This window comes from Choloepus didactylus, chromosome 2 (genome assembly GCF_015220235.1).
Source record: "Choloepus didactylus isolate mChoDid1 chromosome 2, mChoDid1.pri, whole genome shotgun sequence".
Taxonomy (NCBI): Eukaryota; Metazoa; Chordata; class Mammalia; order Pilosa; family Megalonychidae; genus Choloepus; species Choloepus didactylus.
The window spans coordinates 190,180,205-190,203,575 of record NC_051308.1 but is presented as its reverse complement, the minus strand read 5'-3'; the positions used below and the strand labels follow the sequence as shown (position 1 = coordinate 190,203,575).

General features: G+C 37.0%; 2 protein-coding genes across 3 annotated transcripts in view; one reads left to right on the top strand and one right to left on the bottom strand.

Annotated features, from left to right (window-relative positions):
* The window catches only part of PRKAA2 (protein kinase AMP-activated catalytic subunit alpha 2), a 114,031-nt gene that overhangs the window by 32,164 nt on the left and 58,496 nt on the right, over positions 1-23,371 (top strand). The window contains exons 1-2 of one of the 2 annotated variants that reach the window (XM_037827111.1): positions 13,001-13,036; positions 13,915-13,969. Coding sequence is in view for 1 of the 2 variants with exons in the window: in XM_037827110.1 (XP_037683038.1) it covers positions 12,895-13,036 (142 nt within the window). In the remaining variant the exon portion in view is untranslated. Of the gene's footprint in view, positions 1-12,894; positions 13,037-13,914; positions 13,970-23,371 lie in introns of those variants that run through there. The other variant, XM_037827110.1, reaches the window with a different exon arrangement.
* Positions 5,541-8,258, bottom strand: LOC119527262 (cold shock domain-containing protein E1-like). The gene has a single exon (XM_037827108.1). The coding sequence runs from the start codon at positions 8,111-8,113 to the stop codon at positions 5,717-5,719; it is 2,397 nt and encodes a 798-aa protein (XP_037683036.1). The 5' UTR covers positions 8,114-8,258; the 3' UTR covers positions 5,541-5,716.

The following is a 23,371-nucleotide window of genomic DNA, read 5'->3' as shown; positions in this document are numbered from 1 at the left end:
GGTAACATACAGTATCTCTCTTTTTGTGCCTGGCTTATTTCACCGAGCATTATGCCTTAAAGACTCATCTATGTTGTCGTATGTTTCACAATCTCATTCCTTCTTACTGCCGCGTAGTATTCCATTGTGTGTATATACCACATTTTGTTTATCCACTTATCTGTTGAAGGACATTTGGATTGTTTCCATCTCTTGGCAATTGTGAATAATGCTGCTGTGAACATCGGTATGCAAATATCTGTTCCTGGCTCTGCTTTCAGATCTTCCGAGTATATACTGAGAAGTGAAATTGCTGAATCGAAGGGTAACTCTTTTTCTAGTTTTCTAAGGAATCGCCAGACTGTCTTCCAGAGTTGCTGTACCATTACACAGTCCCACCAACAATGAATAAGAGTTCCAATTTCTCCACATCCTCTCCAGCATTTGTTGTTTCCTGTTTGTTTAATGGCAGCCATTCTAATTGGTGTGAGATGATATCACATTGTTGTCTTAATTTGCATCTCCCTAATAGCTAGTGAAACTGAACATTTTTTCATGTGTTTTTTGGCCATTTGTATTTCCTCTTCAAAGAAATGTCTTTTCATATCTTTTGCCCATTTTATAATTGGGTTGTTTGTACTATTGCCCTTGAGTTGTAGGATTTTTTTATATATACAATATATGAGTCTTTTTTCAGATACATGGCTTCCAAATATTTTTCCTTTGGAGTTGGCTGCCTCTTCATCTTTTTGTCAAATTCGTTTAAGGTACAGAAACTTTTAATTTTGAGGAGTTCCCATTTATTTATTTTTCCTTTCGTTGCTTGTGCTTTGGGTATAAGGTCAAAGAAGCAACCTCCTAATATACAATGTCTTGAAGATGTTTCCCTACATTATCTTCTAGGAGTTTTATGGTACTGTCTCTTATATTGAGGTCTTTGATCCACTTTAAGTTAATTTTTGTGTAGAGTGTGAGGTAGGAGCCTTTTTTATCCTTTTGGATATGGATGTCCAGTTCTCCCAGCCCCATTTGTTGAAGGGAGTGTTATGTCCCAGTTCTGGGTTTGGGGGTCTTATCAAAGATCAGTTGACCATAGATCAGGGTGTCTATTTCTGAATTCTCAGTTCAATTTAATTGCTCAGTATGTCTATCTTTGTGCCAATACCATGCTGTTTTTACTACTGTGGCTTTATAGTAAGCTTCAAAGTCAGGAAGTGTAAGTCCTCCCACTTTGTTTTTGTTTTTTAGAATGTTTTTAGCATCCTTTCCAGGTAAATTTGATTATCAGTTTTTCCAAGCCTGCAAAGCAAGTTGGTAGAATTTTGATTAGAATTGCATTGAATCTGTAGATGAGTTTGGGTGGAATTAACATCTTAATGGCATTTAGCTTTCCTATCCTTGAATACAGAATATTTTTCCACCTGTTTAGGTTCCCTTCTATTTCTTTTAGTAAAGTTATGTAATTTTCTATGTATAGATCTCTGACATCCTTGGTTAAGTTTATTCCTAGGTACTTGATTTTGTAGTTGCTATTCAGAATGGAATCTTTTTCTTGAGTGTCTCTGAAGTTAGGCCATTTCTAGTGTATAGGAACATTACTGACTTACATGCATTAATCTTGTATTCCGCTACTTTGCTAAATTTATTTATTAGCTCAAGTAGCTGTGTCGTCAATTTCTCAGGGTTTTCCAGATATAAGATCATATCATCTGCAAATAATGACAGTTTTACTTCTTCCTTTCCAATTTGGATGCCTTTTATTTCTTTGTCTTGCCAGATTGCTTTGGCTAGCACTTTTAGCACAATGTTGAGTAACATTCATGACAGTGGGCATCCTTGTCTCGTTCTTGATCTTAAAGGGAAGGCTTTCAGTCTCTTGCCATTGAGTATTATGCTGGCTGTGGGTTTTTCGTATATGCCCTTTATCATATTGAAGAAGTTTCCTTTGATTCCTACCTTTTAAAGTGTTTTTATCACAAAAGGATGCTGGATTTTGTTGAATGCTTTTTCAGCATCTATTGAGATGATAATTTGATTTTTTCCTTTTGATTTGTTAATGTGTTATATTACATTGATTTTCTTATGTTGGTCCATCCTTGCATGCTTGGAATGAACCCCACTTGGTCATGGTGTATGATTTTTTAATGTGTCTTTGGATTCAATTTGCAAGTATTTTGTTGAGAGTTTTTGCATCTGTATTCATGAGGGAGATTGGCCTGTAGTTTTCCTTTCTTGTAGCATCTTTACCTGGTTTTGGTATTAAAGTGATGTTAGCTTTGTGAAATGAGATAGGTAGTGCTCCATTTTCTTGAATGTTTTGGAAGAGTTTAAGTAAGATTGGTGTCAGTTCTTTTTGGAAAGTTTGGTAGAATGCCCCTGTGAAGCCATCTGGCCCTGGGCATTTATTTGTGGGAAGCTTTTTGATGACTGATTGGATCTCTTTGCTTGTGATTGGTTTGTTAAGGTCTTCTGTTTCTTCTCTGGTCAGTTTAGGTTGTTTATGTTTCCAGGAAATTGTCCATTTCCTCTACATTATCTATTTTTTTGGCATATATTATCCTCTAAAAATTTTTTAAATGTCTTTGTGATCTGCAGTAATGTTGCCTCTCATTTATTATTTTATTTGGGTCTTCTCTCATTTTGATTTTGTCAGTCTAGCTAGGGGCTTGTCAATCTTGTTGATCTTCTGAAAGAACCAACGTTTGGTTTTATTTATTCTCTCTCTGTTTTTTTTTTTGTTGTTGTTCTCCATGTCATTTATTTCTGCTTCAGTCTGTTCTCTTTGGGTTCATTCTGCTTGGCATTCATGGAGCAACTTGAATTTGAATATTCATATCTTTCATCAGATTTGGGAAGTTTTCAAACATTTGTTCCTCAAATATTTTTTTCTGGCCTTTTATCCTTCTCTTCCTTCTGGTATGCCTATGATGTGTATATTGGTATGCTTGATGGTGTCCCAGAGATTCCTCAGGCTATGCTCATTTTTTTTTCTTTATTTCAGTTGTCTTATCTTCAGTTTCACTGACCTTTTCTTCTGCCCCCTCCAATCTGCTCTTAAACCCCTCTATGAATCTTTCATGTCAATTATTGTACTATTGAATTCCATAATTCCATTTAGTTTGTCTTTATGATTTCTGTCTCATTATTGACATTCTCATTTTGTTCATATGTTATTTTCCTGATTTCCTTTAGTTCTTTGTTCATATTTTCCTTTAGTTCATTGATCCTAATTGTGAGTTCTTCTAAGATCTTTGATTAGTAATTCCAGAGACTGAGTTCTCCATCATATTTAATGTCAGTTTTTTTCCTTTGACTGAGCTGTATTTTCATGTCTGAATATCTTGTGATTTTTTTTTTGTTGAGAACTGGATATTCTGAGCATTATGTGTGGTTATATTGGTAATATAGTTCCCCCATTCTTCAGTCTGCCTGACCAAAAACAAGCTTACAAAAGCTGAAGTCTCAGTAGCCTCTCTTCTGCTGGCCCTCTTGTGGTTTTTCTAGATGTCCATTCCAGTTACAGACTTACCACCTGGTTAATTCCAATCTCTTTTTCTAATTCACTCATTTTTCCAGTGGAGGGAGCAATTTGTAAGGCTTCCTACTTTGCCTTTTTGCCAAATATTGCTTTTCTTTTTTATTCCTACTCTTGCGTTTCAGGTCATCACTAGAGATACTTTTTGAGTTATTTACCATAGTTTTGCAGAACACCTCATTCATTTCCATTTAAATAATTTGAAACCCAATATTTTTTAATTCTGGCATGATACTCTAAGTACCTACTACTGTAACATTAAGGCTTTAGTTTTGTTTTTCATTTATATTGTAGAGTATATTTAATATACTCTATATGGTGATGGAAAGACTTGACTTTACTTATAGAGGCTAATCGTTTCTTGGGAGCATAGTAGTTTGCATGCCATGATTCCAATGAAAAAAAAATACTTTTCTGTGTGCTAAAAATGTAGCTCACAAAAAATTTTGGGAATATAATTTGTATACTACTCAAGGACTCTGTATAGGCATAAGCAATATTATATGCAGCTACTGGTCCTATAGAATATGTGAAATTATATTAAGAACTAGATTCTCTTTGTGAACAGAAGCTTTTCTTCCCTGATAAAGTTTAAATTGTTATGCAATATGACTATAACCTTTACAACATGTTGTAAAGATGTTTTAGCAATGTTTTTGCTTTGTTTGATCCGAGTAGATAAATAAGTTATAATTCAGTTCTAAAATAGTAATTTTTTCTTTATTTTACTAGTTATAGTGATATCATAAATTATATGATTTATTAAAATGGGATGAGGAAGTATTTTCTGTGAATTAATATGGAATAGTGTATAGGAAAAGAAATGTTCCAAACTATGTTTCATAAAATTACAGGGTCTGTGCTTGTGGTAAAAAATGCTAGGCTTCATTGGGAATGATACTGGAAATTTGAAAAAATTATAATCTTAATGCAGAACAATCATGTATTTTTTTTTTTTTTCAAAAATCAGTAAAACTTTATTCGCTTCCATTCTTTCGCCATTAACAGAAAACTGGAGAAAGCAAAAATGTTTTATGTTACAAAGATAAATGGCCTCTTTACCCAGAGATCAGAACCTCAAAAGACAACGGGGAAGATAAAGCGCCCTCCCCCAAACCCCCTGAGCTGACCCTTCTCATCTTAAGGACAAAGCCTTCAGTCCAGGGGCCAAGGGTCCTGAGTGAGGCCAATTCAAGATGAGGGCCAAGAAATCAGACCAATCCATTCCCGTGATATAAAGTCAAACAGAAGCTACACCAAGGATCAAGTGCCTGTATTTTATAGAACACAGGAACCAGGAGGCTACTCATAAAAAAAACAAGATTCATTTCAGGCACAACTTTTTTTTTTTATTTTTTTTTGCTTTGTTTTTAAATCAGTAAAAGAAACTGGGTCCTAGAAGCTGCAGTGACCTAAGCAGCAGCAAATTTGTGCATTCGTCCTTTATGTTTGTTTAAATACGTTTAAATTATCACACTGCTGGCACACCTCATTTGCATGAAATTCTGCACCAAACTAATTGTAGTAAAGTTAGCCCCCATCCCAGGAAAAAAAAAACTACTCTGGAAGATAATTTTCACTGAAATCTAACTGAACTTTGTTAGGTGGACTGTGACAAGATTATGAATGATATGAAAATAACATTTTAACATTTGGCCATCAACTTAAGGAAATGGTTCGCCTATACAAATTGTTTAATTTTTGTAATTTTAAAAGGTAATGTATTCTACCCTCATACCGTCTTCAGAATTAAAGCACAATGAACAGGAAAGAAAAGAATGCAACTGAATCCTAAGGCAGAACATCTTGCCAGAAGTAATGAAGGTAGAGTATACACTAAATACAGAGTGCAGAATTTCATAGGGCCAACAAGATAAGTCTATATTTTTCACTTACACAGGCGAAGTGGATTTTGCAATTACCAGTTGCGTTAAATGCACCAAATAAAGCTCCTAAAATTGATACTATAAGGTGCCACCTTAAGTTTTCCAGGCTGCAACTGTGCATAATTTTAAAATGGTTTTCGTAAATTTATTTATTTTTTTAAACATAACACGAGGAAGGTGTTAAAACTGGTGTAATAGCTCAATAGAATAAGTATTCCAGATTTGGGGAGGGATGAAGAGGGAGATATTCAGAACCCTTCACCAGAATCCCCCCAACTTGATCATAGTGGATTAATGATGTGCTTTGTGGATGTGGTTAGTCAATGACACCAGCTTGACGGATCTTTCTTTCTGCACCAAATCCCATTGAGTTATCTGGTCCCCTTGGCTGACGAAGAACCATTAGGCGAGGAGCACTGGCATCATCCAGGGTGATGCTCTTCAAGCGATTGACCAACTGATCAGGTCTTGGAGCTGCAACAGCCTTTGGGTCCTCACAGACTCGCCAAACATTACAGGCGCTGCACTTGCCAGTGCGCTGATTAAGAATCACTGAGAATTCCACCTCATCTCCTGCCTGTAGCTCAATGCCATCCTGAACTTCTTTCACATGGAAAAACAGCTTCTTTCTATCTCCTACTTCGTAGTTAATGAAGCCAAACTGATCTTTCACACACTCCACTGTGGCCCTACGCAGGGGTGTGATGTTATAGGCCATAGTCTGTGCATTTTGGCCCAGGACACACAATTGGAACTTAACACTCTCCCCTTTCTGCAGGCAATCCCCTTTGTTGGCCATCCCAACTATGCCAAATGGGTAGACTTTGCCTTTCATATCCCCCTCCTCCACGATCTCAATCATTCCTTGGTACTCAGTTTGTGTTGGATCAACACTCCTCAGGGGGCGAATGACTTTACCAGAGTAGATGGTGGGATCAGCTTCCTCAGTAATGCCATTCACTGAATGTGTTTTGTTCACTTTTTCTGCACTGACTTTGTTGCCTTTGCCTTTGGACAAGCTGTACTCCACCATGTCCCCCAGTTCCAGGCTATCAGCATCACCTGAGAACTCACTGTAATGGAAAAAGATTTCCTTATCATGATTAGCTGTTTCAATAAATCCAAAATTATCCTTCAGAGTTGCCACATAACCCAAGAGCCTCTTGGAATTGGAAGTACGACCTAAAAGTCGCACACAAGTTGCAATCTGCTGCCCAGGCCTCTGTTTGTCACTAATACTAAATTCAACCTTATCTCCTATTTGAGGAGAAGTAGATCCTTCCACATCCTTGGCTTGAAAAGCAACAGTCAATTTTACCCCACAATCATCATAAGCAATAATGCCATCCTCAGCCTCCTTCTCTTTGCCTTTATTTGGGCTAGTGGTTTTGGGATTGGAAAAAGTGGCTTCTTTTTCTACAGTGCCCAGGAAACGATGATCTGAATGGGAATGGAATGAAACCGTGCCCTTGGGAAGTTTTTTAATCCTAATAGCATGATTTCTTTGGGCAGAGAGCATATCAGGAACCACAGTAAACTCTACTTCATCTGCAATATGGAGCTGGTTCCCATCAAGAATTTCACTGAAGTGGAAGAACATGCGAGCATCACGATCCACACACTTGATGAAACCAAAACTATCTCTCATGGCAGCAATCACACCCATTTCTCTGGCTTCATTAGTGAACTGAAATGTATTTGATAGAACTTCTATGTTGGTTGCTCGTTCTAGTTTGTCACGTCGGTCTGTTGAAATATTAAACCTGACATGGTCACCTTCCAGCAGGGTCACCTTGGATTTTGTATCTTTGTCTCCAAAAGGAAGTTCTTTAGGAATCACAAAGTCAACTTTGATGCTTCCTGGCAATGGGTCATTCTGGTTTTTACTGGGTACTTTTGGGATCACTTTGGTTACAGTTCCTTCAAAATGTTCAATGCTGATATCTTCAAAAATGACTGTTCCTTGAGGCAATAGTCTGACATCTGTTGCAACTTCTTTACCATTTCTGTCCTTGATTGTGAACTCCACGTCATCTCCAGGCTGTAAGGTTTCTAGGTCACCCTTAAATTCACTATAGTGAAAGAATATCTCTTTTACAACATCACCTCTTTCAATGAAGCCAAACGCCTCCTTCATGGCACAAACTACTCCCTGACAGCGGGCTTGTTTCTTTTTCAACAGCATGATGTTACGAGCACTTACAGCACCAGTATGCTTATTGTTATCAATTACAAAGTTTATTTTATCTCCGGTTTCCAGCTGAACGTTTCCTTCGACATCTTCAGGGGTGTAAGTCAGATAAAACACTTCCCCATTACGTTCGTAGCATACACTCCCTGTTGGACTCTGACCCGGGGCATCTGGAGATTTACTCTCTAAGTTGTGAGGAACAGCGCACACAACTTGTCCATTAATTCGTTCTTCAGGGAGGATTTCTGGTTTTATCTTCACCAGTTTAACAGCAATGGGTTTCCCGGTCCGCCGGTCAGATGACACTTCAAATTCAACATCATCTCCTACTTTTAAGTCCTGCAGGTTGCCATTATACTGTGAACAGTGGAAGAAAAGTCTAGCTTGACGTTCTGAACACTGAATAAATCCGTAAGAGGTCAGCAGCTTTTCGATAACCCCTGTTTCACGCAGTGCTGCTGAAGTACCATTGGGGTACCCATTGTGTCCATTGTTGTGGAGAAGGTTTGGATCAAAGCTCATCTCACAGTGATAATCAAATATTATTGCACTTTCAGTAGTATTTGCTGATTCTTCTTTTTCAGCACACGTTTCAAAGGATGAAAAGTTGCTAGTATTAAAAAAAAAAAAAGAGCGAGAGAAAATGATCTATCAAGCTAATAAAGAATACAACTGCTGCTGCACTGGGCAGTCTCACAGTACAGCACTGAAGAAAACAAAGACTACTAGCAGCGTTGGGAAGTGCTCTTTCAAAGCTGTTGAGTAGGCACAAACTTCTTGTTTCAGATCAAGTGTTGTGTCTTCAACTTAAGTGTACTCTTCTTTGGTCTTGTTGGTTGTTACGACGTTTGTTCCTTGCCTGATCTGAACTTGAAGCAGCAGTTTCAGGTGGTAAAGTCTCTTCTGTTACACTTCATACCCAACAGCTCAGTGCCCCCTCTCCAGCGCTGCCATAAGCAGCACGGCCCGGTACGTAGGAATAAATCTCGCCCAATCATGTATTTTTAATTGCATAAGATGGTTGTGTGAAGTCCTGCTTCTTGTCAGATGCTGGAAGGCATCCAGAAAATGACAACTAAAATCATCAAGGGGCTAGAGAGGCTTAAAAGATTTATTCCTTTGGTGTTGAATGATCCTTGGGGATATAACTAGGAAATCTTAGCATTGTAAGAGGAATTAGGCTTGAGCTACTCCAACCTGCTATTTAATTCAGGAGTTTATCTTGCTGTAATACCAACAAATGGCTCAGTTTCCTCTGTTTGAATGCTGGAAGGCACATTTAAAAGTGACTCTGGAGAAGTGCTGCTTGGGTTTAAATCCTGGCCCTGCCACACATGGGCAAGTTCTGCTCTCCATTTTCCTGGCTCACTATTGTTAGGAGCTGTACCCTTGGCAATAAGTATCACAAGGGCCCTTACCTCCAGGCATTTCCCATCTAGTATCAAAGATGAACTGAGAATCAAATAAATGTTAGTGTTCTACATCCTGTGAAAGAAGTATATTCTAGTTAACAGTAGTTACATAAAATTGGGAGTTTTCAGTGTAGGTTGGAGTGGCGAAAAGGGAGGTGTGGAGAGGTATCACAGAGCATGTGACTCTGTTGAATTTCTATCATTTATTTCCAGTTCTGTCTTCTAGAGTAATATAAATCAGTTCCATTCCTTCTTCTGTATGACAGCTTTTCATCTTATCAAATGTAAAATTATAAAAGTTATGTATTAGGTAAACCTGGATTTTTTTTCCTGTAGCTTTAGAGAATATTTTGTATACTTTATAATTTTATAAAAAATAAAATGATCATTAATTGGTAGTAATTTTATAGGTCTCTTTAATTCAATAAATTATATGTGCTATAAAGTATAATCTCTTTCCATCAATTCATGGATGGTTGTTCAGTGAAATTTGAAATTTCAGATAAATTTCAAACCTTTTGAGTTAAAAGTGTTTTTAGATGACTTCTAGATGTCCATTACAGAAGTATATTATTTAGGATTAGATTCAGCTAGGAATGATAGGAATCTATTATAGAGTGCTTTAAAAAGACAAATATTTTGCTCCAGTGTAAAAGTCTGAGCAGGTGGTCCAGACTGTTGACTCAGTGGTGTCAGAAGTATGGGCTTCTCCTTGTTGCTCCTTTGTCTTAGTTTGCCACACTGCTATGACTAATATCACATGTCAGGTTGGCTTAAATGGTTTTGAGGCTAGAAGAAGTCCAAAATCAAGATATGAGCAAGGCTTGTGACTGGTCCCAAGCACAGGGTTTATTTGTGGGTCAAAGGGAAGGCTACAGGCTGCAAATAGAGCACTCCCTACCATAGTTCAGCACAAAAAGCAGCAATTCTTAATGCATTTGTTTCTTTGGACCTCAAATACAAAAGTAACTTACCGGTGTGCTTAACTGTTTGAAGTGATAATACCGTTTCTTTTCCAAGCAGTAATGTCATTTCTTTTCCAATGTTTCATGGGGGAAAACTTCTTCATGTATAAAGATACATGAGTCAATTGTTTCCTCAGATATCATAGACAAAGTAATACTTTATCATTATATTATATTCTGAGTGCATTCTCACATTCTTTGATTTGTGTTTTCCAGTTTAAGCATGTTACATTGAAAAACAGAACACCTGTCTCCTTGGCCCTTAGAGCCTTTGATCCTATTTCTTTGATCTGGAAAAACCACATATGTTCTCAATAAACAGTAATTTTAATTATAAAATGAGAATAGAGGAATTTAACTCTTCTCTATTGTTTTGAAAAAAAAGGGATTTTAAGTGCTGGTGGCTTTCATCCTAGACTTTAAAGGATGTGAGGAGAGAGACATACTTATGTAACCTAGGCAAGTGTTTGGGAATTATAAATTTCCCCAAAGTTTGTAATAAACTACTCAGGCATCAGGAAATAATTTAGGCTATTTTAATTGAATACAAAGTCCCTCAAATCAGTAATGTTTTCTGGAGTCTTAGAAGCATATTTTAGAAGTTTAGTAAGTTATGTTGCTTGAACTTGGTTTCTCCCAATTGGTTTATTTTAAGTGCTGGAAAGTAGCTTTCAAGCTTCGTTGACATTTTTGAGATGGTAATTTACTGTTTGAGCAAGTTATTAAGGTAAAAAATAATTTCTAGTCATAGGTAGCTCAGTTCTTCCTAAGTCGGTGCAATTAATGTTTGGATTTCTCTGATGGGCGGCATGACTCTGTTGTGGTTAAACATGCTGGCTCTGAAGGCAGACTGTCTGGAATCACTTGTGCCACCACTGACTATGTGGCCTTGGACTAATTACTTGAATTCTCTGTGCCTCAGGTCTCTCACCTGTACAATAAATGATAATAATACTTCATAGGGTTTGTGTAAGGTTGAATAAATTGGGCGGCTAGTACTTAGAATAATGCTTAGTACATAATGAACACTTAATAAATGTCATTATTTTTATTATTAATAACATGTTTGTCATGAGTTGAAACCTGATAACAAGAAACATATAGGAGATGATATCATCTGGCTCCTTGGTTTCTAGCATATAGCCTTTGTGCCACCAAGTGAAATAGAGGACATAGGTTTGGCAGAAGAGATTGGTGTTTGGTTTTGAACATGTTGAATTTGAGCTGTTTGTGGGATATTAATCTTGAGATACTTAAATTTAAAGGAGGGGACAGAGTCATTGACATATGGCTAGTAATTAAAACTAGAAGAGATGAATGACATACGTTAAGGAAAACTCCCAGGAATACCTTGAGCCTAGGTTGGAAACTGGGGACACTAACCTTTAAAGAGCAGGTGAAGGATTAGGAGGCCATAAAGGTGAACATCTGAGAGTTAGTAAGAGAACCAGGAGAGAGCAGTGCCAGCAAAAAAGAGGGAGGAATCATTTGTGTCCAGTTCAGCAGAGATTACAGTTAGATGAGATCTGAAAAGTATACATGGGTTGATAGTGGGTCTTTGGTGACCGTTTGGTTTTAGTAGAGGAGTGGAGACAGAAGCCGGATAGCAGTGAGTTTAGAGATGGTGATAAACAATAAATGTAGACTACTCTTTTGAGAAATTTTAATGTGACAAATGTTGGAAAATAGAGGAGGATATAGGGTAAATGGAAGTTTTGAGAGGGGTGGGAGAGAGTTGGACATATTTATAGCCCAAGGAGTACGAGCTATTAGAAAAGGAAAAGGTCAAATTAAGGAGAACAAAGTATGAATTCAAGGGCATGCATTGACAAGACTGGCCTTGAACAGGAGGGAGGCTACAATATCCTCTGAGACTGGAGGAAAAGAGGTATATGTAGGTGTAAGTAAGTATAAGATGGAGGTCTGAGAAGATATGGGAAATTACTCCTAATGATGCTTTTATTTTTACCAATGAAATAGCAGGTGAGTTTGCTGAAAGGGGTCAGAGGTTGGATAGATGTTTTGAGGATTATGGTGAAAGTTTAGAATAATAATTGAGGGAAATTGAGGAGGCTGACTAATTTGGTTCCTGAGTGAGAGATTTTTTCATCTGCGCCATAGTACAGTATTTAAGCCTATCACTATTAATATGGATACCATGAATGTGTTATATGAAAGGGGAAGGATTATTGTTTCATTTAATGCGACGTATATTTATTAGCATCTACTGTGTACAAAACAGTGTGCCACTGTACGACCTTCATGGGAGATTCAGATGAGCCCTAACTATGTCTTATTCAAGGAGGGTAAGAGCTAATAGTTCATGTCATATTATTTGTCACATATACACATGACTATAATAACTGAAAAATGGTAAATGCCATATGAATTTTATAAACATAGTGTGAGGATTTGAGATAGAGATTCCCATCACATAGGGGGAACAAGATGGCTTTATGGAAAAGGCAAAAAAAAAGGGAGGCTACTGTGAATATTCTGATGAAATAGTAAAGAATCTAGTTCTGAATTTTTAATTTATCTTAGCAATCATTTATGCTCTATAATACAGTGACTGTCATTAAACAGAAGAGGAGAAATAAAGAGATTAACAAAGTAGAGAATTCTATTCTGTCCAAAAGATATTCCAAATTTGGTTATATTTTTATGGAGGAATCTAAAGTTCGTTAATCCTTTCCACAAATATTTAGTGAACATCTCGATGCTAGGTGCTGAAGTAGAGAGATGACTAATATTGAGATTCTGTCCCAAGGAGTGCTTACTTTAGCAGAAGAGACAGATGAAAAGAGATAATTTTGGTGCTGTACAGTAAGTGAGTAAAGAGATTTTGGGATGCAGTGGGAAGAAACATGAATAGATGATTACACTGTTATTACTACAGCAAAATTTTTCCTTTTCTTTCTTTTAGTTGGAGAACATCAATTGACAGGCCATAAAGTGGCAGTTAAAATCTTAAATAGACAGAAGATTCGCAGTTTAGATGTTGTTGGAAAAATAAAACGAGAAATTCAAAATCTCAAACTCTTTCGTCATCCTCATATTATCAAACTGTAAGTATTTTTATACCTGATAGCACAAATAAGAAAATTGTCTTGGACTTTTTTTATGAATTTGGAAATAATTGGTTATCTTTAGTTAAACCAATTCATTAGTTTTAAAAAATATATTTTTAATATTTGTATTCAGCAAGTGTTAATTCATTTGACTTCCATCAATCCTTTTATGCACGCTCTTGGTTTAGTCATTATTTCAAAATTGGTACTCTATTCAAGTGATAAATGCAGGTTTGGAAGCTGCATTTAGTTGCATTTAACTAGTCTTACTCTCTAGCATTCACTTTAAAGGTCATTCAGGACTTTAATATTCCTAGGTTCATTTTGCAATTTTTTAAGTTATTTTTTTAATTTAATGTATAAGGATATTTTCTTTTTGGAAAATGTAGAAAAGAACTGTTAAAGTTTATCCCCCATAGTATGTTACTTGTAGAATTGCAAGTATTATGTGATTACTAAAGTAAAGCTTTTTGTAAGCCAATTGAATTTTTTTTGGAATAAGAAAAATTACAAACTTAAAAGATGAATGGTATACATATTTAAATATTAATAAATAAGCTAATTAAGTTAAAAGATGAATGAGATAAATTAAAAATAGATTAAACCCATAGAAAATTCATACACGTATATGGCAGTATTCCTTTAAATCCTTTGAAATTGCAGTTTAATATTTATTGAAAAAATGTAACATAATAGACACTGAAAGTTGTTTTTATTCTTCGTAATGCTTGAATAAATTTTATAAAACAAATACTAATCTAACTTATTGAGTACCTGATAGTGGGTAAAAACTGGACTGAGCATTTTGTACTTATAATTTCATTTTATCCTCTTGATAAACTTATAAGGTAGGTTTTATTATTCTCATTTCATAGACAAGGAAACTGCATATCTTAAGAGAGCAGAGGCTTGTCCAGAGTTACACAGCCAGTAAGTCACAGAGCTAATATTTGATTTCAGACCTGACTCCATATGCCATGCTAATTAATCTCTACTTCAGTACTCCAGTCTTTTGAAAAACAGAGATATGTATAAACCACTCTTGAAGGAAAAGATAAATTTGTGGATCCCTGATTTTGTCTTATTTTTAACGTACTGTTTCCTAAATGTATAGAAACAAAGAACTGGGTCTAAATTCCGTGTTTATAGATGTGATACCATTATGAAACCAAAATAAATTTATAATTTAGATACAAATAAAACAATGAAATCAATGAAATTCAAAGTAGTATCAGTAGTATGGTGTGATAACTAATGGTGTTTGCAAAAACCAAATCATTGTTATTGAGTTAGAAATAATAGGAGGTCTAATGCTATATTTATCTTTTGATTCAGATAATATTGTTGCAGAGAAAGTCCGTTTATGTAAGTGTACTGAAAAAAGCATTACTGATATCTTTGAGTCTTTGTTTGCTAGTTCATTATAATCCTGCATTATATATAGCCTAAATTTTGGTAGTCAGTAACCACTAAATGTCAGTGATAATGAAGAACCACTTGATAACTGTAGAGTTACATTGTTTACCTGATGACAAGGCTAGTTTTGCATTTCTGTTTTGTAATGTCTCCTAAATCTGTCCATCTTTCTTTGGTCTTATTGTCAGGCCACCATATTCTCTGACCTGAAGTACTTCAACTATTGCCTCTGCCTGGAAAACTTTGCCCATATTTCCTTCCTTCTAGGCTGAAAATTGCAACTTGTCTTTTAGATCTCAGGTTTTAAATGCAGTTCACTCTGGAAAAACCCATCTTACCCCGTAAGACTGGGTTTGGTTCCTTCCTATCTGCTCCCAGAGCACTCAGCATTCACCTCTTTCAAACCTCTTAGCCTTGTTTTATAATTGCACATTTTCTGCTTGGTATCCCCCACAAGACTGGAATCACTGGGAGCAGGAGCTATGCATTTATCTTTTATTTATTCAACAAATATTTTTTTAACAACTGCTATCTGATAGGTACTATTCCAGGCATTGGGGGCACAATAGTACAAGACAGGCAAGTTCTCTTGTGGAGTTTTTATTCTAGCAGGGGAGAGATAATAAACAAGTAAATAAATTAACAATGTGATTTCAGGCAGTAATAAGTGCTGTGAGGATAGTGTAACATGGTGCTGTCATGAAGTGTGTGACTAGGGAGGAGGAAGTGCTAATTTTGACCAAGTGGTGGGAAGGGCCTCATTGAAGAGGAGATGTTTGAGCTAAGACCTCAAATACAAAAAAGATCTAGCCACTTTGAGGATCAGGAGACAGTGTTTTCAACAAGGGAAGCATCAGCCTCAAAGGCCCTAGTAGGGATGAAATAAACTTCAAGTTTTGTAGGAAAAGGAAGATTGCCATGATGCCAGGAGTGGAGTAAATAAGGGAAAGAGAGGAAGTTCATGAGGTCAGAAGAAGACAGGGGCCAAGTACCATAGGGCCATTAAAATCTTTCTAAGAGATTTGGACTTTGTTCAAAATGGGAAGCCCTTGGAAAGTTGGAGGAGTGACATGATATGATTATAGCATGGAATGAGTATGGAGGCCAAAGCAGAAGCAGGAAGACCAGTTAGGAAGCTGTTGCTGTAGTCTAGCTGAGAGATATTGGTGGTTTTACCCAGAGCGATAGTCTAGATTTGTGTTGTCTAATATATTACAGTAGAACTAGCCACATGCAGCTATTTAAATTTAAATTAATTAAAATAAAAAATTTTGTTTTTTGGTTGTACTAGCCACATTTCAAGTGCTTAATGATCACATGTGGCTAGTGGCTACTGTGTTGGACAGAACAGATATAAAATATTTCCAATATTGCAGAAAGTTAATTGGACAGTGCTGGTCTAAATGGAGAGAAACTGATGGATTCAGAATATATTTGGGAGGTAGAATTAATGAATTACTGAGGGTTTGAATAAGGGAAGAAAAAGGAAGAGAGAAAGGGATCTATTTTTCTGCTTCAACAACTAGGTTTTTGGTTTGAGCAACTAGGTGATGATAGTGGTACCATTTTCTAAGATGGGAAGAATTGGGGGAGGAACTGGTTGGGAGGGTGAACATTAAGGATACTGTTTTGGCCGTGTTAAGTTTGTGAATTCCATTAGACCATCATTTTTATCTCCCCAAGATCTAGCACATTCATATGTGTTCAGTAATTACTTGTAGCATGTATAAAGAGGTGGCATCTGAGCAGGGTCTTGATGGTTCTAGGAGAATGTATTAGTTAGGGTTCTCTGGGGAAACAGAATCAACAAGAGATATCTATAAACATAAGATTTTATAAAAGTGTCTCACGTAACTATGGGTATGCACGAGTCAAAATTCCGTAGGGCAGGCATCAGACCAGCAACTCCAGTGAAGGTGTTCGATGAACTCTTCAGGAACTAACTGGCAACTTCGATGAACTCAGGAAACGCTTTGCTGGTTAGCCAAAGAAGAAGTGAAGGTCCTCTATCTGTCTCACTTAAAAGTCTTCAACTGATTGGATTAAGTCCCACTGATAGCATTCTCTCCTTGTGGAAGACACGTCCTTCATTGAATGTAATCAGTCACAGCTGCAGCCAATTGACTGATGATTTAATAAACCAGCCTTCTGGTTTATTAACCAGCCACAAATGTCCTTGCAGTAATGGTTAGGCCAGTGTATGCTTGATCAAACACCTGGGCACCATCACATGGCCAAGTTGACACATGAACCTAACCATCACAGAGGATAAGCAAGAGTGAAAACGAGTGAAAGAATGAAAGAGTGAAAGAGTGAAAGAATGAAATAGCATGCTGTGTTAGGAACTAATGATCCAGTTTAGCTGGTGCACAGTGTATGTTCAGGAAATGGAGGCAGTTAAGGCTAGAAAGGTAGGTTGTTGATCCATTTATTCAAAAAATGGCCTCATTCTAAGCACTGGGGCTATATCAGTGAACAAAAAGTCAACAACAGCAACAAAATCCCACCTCTTATGGAGCTTATATTTGTGTGTGTATGTAGTGAGGGTCATTGAGGAGACAGACAATAAACCCCATATTAGAAAAATGTGTAGTATGTTAGTCAGTGAAAGAAGTGAGGGAATGTCTGGAGGAGGAGTGTTCCAGGCACAGGGAATAGAAGCTCTAAGGTAGAAATTCCTACAAGTCAGAGATCAGGGTTGCAGAGTGATCTAGGGCTAGTGGAGTAAGAGATAGGATCTCTTACATGAAGGAAAGCCAGATTGTATAGGGTTATTTCAGGCCAATTTAAGGACTTTGTCTTTTATTCTGAGTGAGATAGTAAGTCATTGGAAGGTTTTGATTAGAGGTATATGATCTAAGTTACATTTAAACAGTGTCACTTTGGCTGCAGTGTTGAGAATAGACTATATAGACTGCAGCTGGGCATGAGTCTTAAGTAGGGAAACCAGTATAAAATCTTTCATAAAATCTATTATGTCCCCCGCAAAAGCTATATATATATATAGTTAGGTTTTTTTAAAATGTAATTTTATTGAAATATATTCACATACCATACAGTCATCTAAAGTGTACAACAGTTGTTCACAGTTTCATCATATAGTTGTACATCCAGCACCACAATTTTTGAACATTTTCATTACTCCAAAAAATAAAACTGAAAATAAGAATAAAAATGAAAGAGAACACTCAAAACATCCCAAACCCCTCCTTCCCCCATTTACTTTTTAAAAAATTTTTAATTGAAATATAGTCACATACCATACAGTCTTCCAGAGTGCAAAACAGTTGTTCACAATATCATTTAGTTGTGCATTCATTACCACAATCAATTTTTGAATTTTTTCATTACTCCAGAAAACAAAAATGAAAATAAAAATAAGAGTAAAAAGAACACCTAAAACATCCCATACCCCCCTCCTCCATATTATTCATTTACTTTTTGTTCCCAGTTTTGTACTCATGTGTCCCTACACTGAGTAAAAGAAGTGTGACCCGTAAGGTTTTCACACTGACATGGTCACACCATATAAGCTATATGATCGCCTTCAAGAATTAAGAATGCTGGATTTCAGTTCAACAGTTTCAGATATTTCCTTCTAACTATTCTAATGTACTAAAAACTAAAAAGAGATACCTATATAGAGCATAAAATTTGTCTCCATAATGACCTCTTGACTCCATTTCTCTGCCATTAGACTTACTGCTTTTTCTCAGAGCTATCTTAGCTCTACTCTTGCCTGGGCCCAAATTGCAAGTTTTTAAGGTTTTCTGTAATGTGCATCTTAGAACAATTGTTTTAGAAAGCAAAAAAGATTTAAAAAAAAAAAAAGAAAGAAAGAAAGAGAAGGGCCCAGTATGGACTATTTACAGTTCTTGCAGATCTAAGGGGCTATTGAAATGCTAAAAGACAAGGAGTTGAGGGCAATTAAGGAACAATCAAGAAAGCAAAGAAACCGGCTTTTCAGGCAAGGGCTCTTGCCCCCTGGATTTGTATATGTGCCTGATTCTGTTTGATCCTGGCCCTTCTCCGTATTATGTTTATCCAAACTCCAAAAAGTCTGTTTTTATTTTTTTTGTGTTTGTTTTGTTTTGTTTTTTGCTGTTTTTGCTAGCCCTATCTCTTCTCCGCTGGGCTGACTGTTCCCAGTTTTTCCGGGGTCTGGTCTCAGTTTATCTATGGTTATAATTTTTGTTCCAGAGTCTGAGTTTGTTAATCAGTGGTACAACTGCAGTTCTCCCTCCTGGTTCCCAGCACCAGCAGCCCCTCCTGCCACGGGATTGTGCCTGGCAGGGAGGGTTGTGGGCTCCCTGGCTTCAAGAATTTACAGATTTCGCTGATCTCAGCTATTCCACGCATTCGTGAGTGTTGTATGAAGTATGTCCAACCTCAAATTCCTCTGTGGTGTCCAGTCCACACAGTTCCTGGCTTTCTACCAACTGCCCAGGAGGAGTATCTAAAACCCACACCTCACCACTTCGCAATCTTGCCCCACCTCCGCTATCATTCTTTTGTGTGTAGGGTTTCAGATGTCCTGTCTTCCAGTTCATGAGTCTTTTCTTCTGCCTCTTCAAATCTGCTGTTGTATGTCTCCCTTGTGCGTTTCATCTCTTGTATTGTGCCTTTCATTCCCATAAGCTCTGCCAATTGTTTTTTCAAACTTTTGAGTTCTTCCTTACGTTTGCCCAATGTCTTTATATCCTTTATCTCTTTTACCGTATCTTCCCTTAACTTGTTGATTTGATATTTGAATTGATTTAGGATATTTGATTGATAATTAGTTGTTTCCATTCCTGTATCTCAGTTGAAGTGTAAGGTTGTTCCTTTGACTGGGCCATATCTTCATTTTTCCTAGTGTGATTTATAGTTGTCTTGGCATCTGGTTTCCTTGATTACCCTAATCAGATTTTCCCAGACCAGAAAGGCCCAGGTCTCAGGAGGAGTTTGTATTTGGCATCAGGTTTCCCTGAGGGTGAGACCTAGTAGACTGTCAACCTTTCCTGTGAGGCCTCTAGACTCTGCTTTTCCTATCCTGCCCAGCAGGTGGCACTTGTCAGCCTGCAGCTCCCCACTGGTGTAAAGAGTTGTGGTCCTTTTAATTCTCAACAGACCCTGTCCTGGCCAGGGGCCAAGGGTGTCAAAAGCCAAGCTTAAGTTGTTTCTGGTTTTTTTTTCCCAAGGCCCTGTGGTCTGAATTCTCTGAGGGGGTGTGGGGGGCAGTTACTTGAGCTGGGCACATCCTCCTTTTCTTAGGGAAGATATACCCTTTATTGAATTCCTCCTTTATCTCTCTGACTCTGTTAACTCCACCGTTGCCTGGGTCAGTGCTGACGTCTGAAAATGCCTGTGGCTTTCTCTAATGAGCTACTTAGAATGGGAGAAAAAGGAAAAAGAGAGAAAACCCCTTTTCAGTGCCAGTACCCAGCCCCCCAGTTTCACCAGTTGACCAGTGTTGATACCCACTTGTGTGTGCTCCTTTTCTTGGGACACAGCCGTTTTCCAGTATTCTGCACTCAGCTGTCTCTAAAAACTTCTGTTTGTTTGTTTGTTTATCTATTTATTTATCTATTTATTTTTCTGTCAGTCCTACCTCCTCTCTGCTAGGAGATACCTCAATTTCTTTTCCTGTTTGCTCTGGGTTTATCTGTGCTTATAGCTTGTATTCAGTAGTAGAAATTTGTTAATTAAAACTGCAGTGGGAACTTGTTTGAGTTACTTTCTTCGCTCCATGTAACCTGCTTTGTTTTTACCCAGGGAAGTGTTTCAGCTCAGCGTGTCTTGCCGGTGGGGGTGGGGCACCAGCTCTGCAGTTTGGGGCATTTACTTACAGTTCTATTCTGCAGTCTCAGCTGTTCCACCCATTCCAGTCTGCTGTATGATGTGTGTCCAGTCACAGATGTCCCACAACAGTTGTTCCACACTGTTTACTAGTTGTTCCTTGCTATTTACTACTTGCTCTAGAAGACTAACTAAATTCCACCCCTCTCTCTGCTATCATCTTGCCCTACCTCAACCATGTACTCTTAAACAACCAGTGGGTCAAAGAAGAAATCACAAGGGTAATTAGGAAATATCTTGAGGGGGATGCAATAATGAGAATATATTGTATCAAAATTTATGGCATGTAGCAACAGCAGTACCAAGAGGAAAATTTACAGTTTTAAATGCTTATATTAATAAAGAAGAAAGATCTCAAGTCAGTAATATGATCTCACAAAGAGAGGAACTCAGAAAAGAGCAAACTAAACCCAAAGTAAGCAGAGGAAGGAAATAATAAAGATTAGAGTGGAGATAAATGGAATAAAGAATAAAAACAGTAGAGACAATCCACAGAAACAAAAATTGATCCTTTGGAAAGATTTTTCAAATCAACAAATCTTAGATTGGCAAAGAGAAAAGGTGTATGCAGATAACTAAAATCAGAAATTAAAGGGCTGAGGAATTTACTACTGACCCCACAAAAATAAAAAGGACTATAAGAGGAAACTGGAACTATATACCGCAAATTAGATCACCTAGATGAAATAGAAAAATTCCTAGAAGCAAAAGCTACCTACACTGAATCAAGAAGAAATAGAGCTCAACAGTTCAGTAGTAAGTAAAGACATTAAATCAATCATCAACCCACCCCCATCCCCCAACAAAGAAAAGCGTAAGAGTAGATGGTGTGCTGGTTTGGAGCTATTATGTACCCCGGAAAACACCACGTTCTTTTAATCTAATCTTGTGGGTGCATACCTATTGTGAGTAGGACTTTTTGATTAGGTTGTTTCAATTGAGATGTGACCCAGCCCATACAAGGTGGGTCTTAATCCTTTTTTGGAGTCCTTTGTGAGAGGATAAAAGGCATAGACATTTGGAGAGAGAGACAGAAAAATGCCTTGGAATTGATAAGACAGAACTGAGGGAGAGAAATGCCCTGAAGATGCGAAGAGAGCATCCATAGATGCTCAGATAGAAAGCTTCTGAAATCAAGCTGAAAGCAAAGGTACCCCTAAGTGAAGGAGAAGCAGATGCCGGCCATGTGCCTTGGTATCTGACAGAAGAAGCCCAGATGCCAGCAACATTTCTTCATAGAAGGTATCCACTTGTTGATGCTTTAATTTGGACATTTTCATGGACTTAAAATTGTAACTTAATAAGCCCCCATTATTAAAAGCCAATCCATTTCTGGTATATTGCATTCCAGCAGCTTTAGCAAACTAAAACAGATGGTTTCACTGGTAAATTTTACCAGGCATTCCAGGAATTAATGCCAATTCTTCTCAGACTCTTCCAAAAGATTGAAGAGGAGAGAATACTCTAACACATTCCATGGGGCCAATATCACCCTAATACCAAAGCCTGATAAACATACCACAAGAAAACCAAATTACAGACCAATGTCCCTTAGGAATATAGATGCAAAGTCCTCCATAAAAGTACTAGCAAGCTGAATCTGACAGCACATTAAAGAATTCTACACCAAGATCAAGTGGAATTTATCAGAGATATGATAACTTAAGGGTGGTTCAACATAAGAAAATCAGTTAATGAAATATACTACATCACCAGAAAAAGGGGGAAAATAATCATCTCAATGATGCAGAAAAGACATTTGACAAAATCCAGCATCCCTTCTTGCAAAAAATACTTAGAAAACTAGGAATAGAAGGAAACTTCCTAATCATGATATAGGGCTTATATGAAAAATCCACCACCAATATCATACACAATGGTGAAAGACTGAAAGCTCTCCCTCTAAGATCAGGACATGGCAAGGATGCCCACTGTAACCATGGTTATTCAATATTGTACTGAAAGTTCTAGCCAGAGCAGTTAAGTAAGAAATGAAATAAAAGGCATTCAAATTGGAAAGGAAGAACTAAAATTTTACCTATTTGCAGATGATATGATTCTATATATAGAAAATCCTGGAAAACCTATAAGAAAGCTACTAAAGCTAGTAAACAAGTTCAGCAAAGTAGCAGGGTACAAGATCAACATGTAAAATCAGTAGTGTTTCTGTACATTAATATTGAAGAATCTGAAAAGGAAACTGAGAAAAAATTCCATATGTAAGAACAGCTAAAAGAATAAAATATCTAGGAATAAATTTAACCAAGAATTTAAAGGAGTTACTCATGGAAAACTATAAAACATGGTTAAAAGTAATCAGAGATGACGTAAATGAATGGACGGACATTCCATGTTCAAGGATTGGAAGACTCAATATTTGATGTTAATTCTACCCAAAGCAATTCACAGATACAATGCAATCCTAGTAAAAATTCCATCAACATTCTGTGCAGAAATAGATAAGCCAGTCATCAAATTTATATAGAAGAATAAGGGTCCTGCTTAGTCAAAACCTTCTAGAAAAAGGAATGAAGCTGGTGGACTGATGCTTTCTGATTTTATCACATGGTACAAAGCTGCAGTAATCAAAACACCATATGCTAGCACAAAGACAGACGTATTTGAGGGTTAAAAAATAAACCATCAAATCTAACACCAGTGATTTTTGGCAAAGGCTGCCATATGCTCTTAATTGGTAAAGAATAGTCTCTTTTGCAAATGGTGTTGGGAAAACTGGTTATCCATGTGCAAAAAAAAAAAAAAAAATGGCGGTTGTCCCATACCTCACACCATTTACAAAAATCAACTCAAAATGGATCTGAGACCTAAATATAAGAACCAACAGTACAAAACTTCTAGCAGAAAACATAGGGAAGCATCTTCAGGACCTTTTGTTTGGCAATGGTTTCTTAGACTTTTCACCCAAAGCATGAATAAAAAAAGAAAAAAGTAGATGAATGAGACCTCATCAAAATTAAAAACTACAGGATGGGAGAAAATATTTGGGAAATACAAATATTCCAATAAGGAATATACAAAGAATACTTAAAGAAATCTTACAACTACACAAGAAGACAA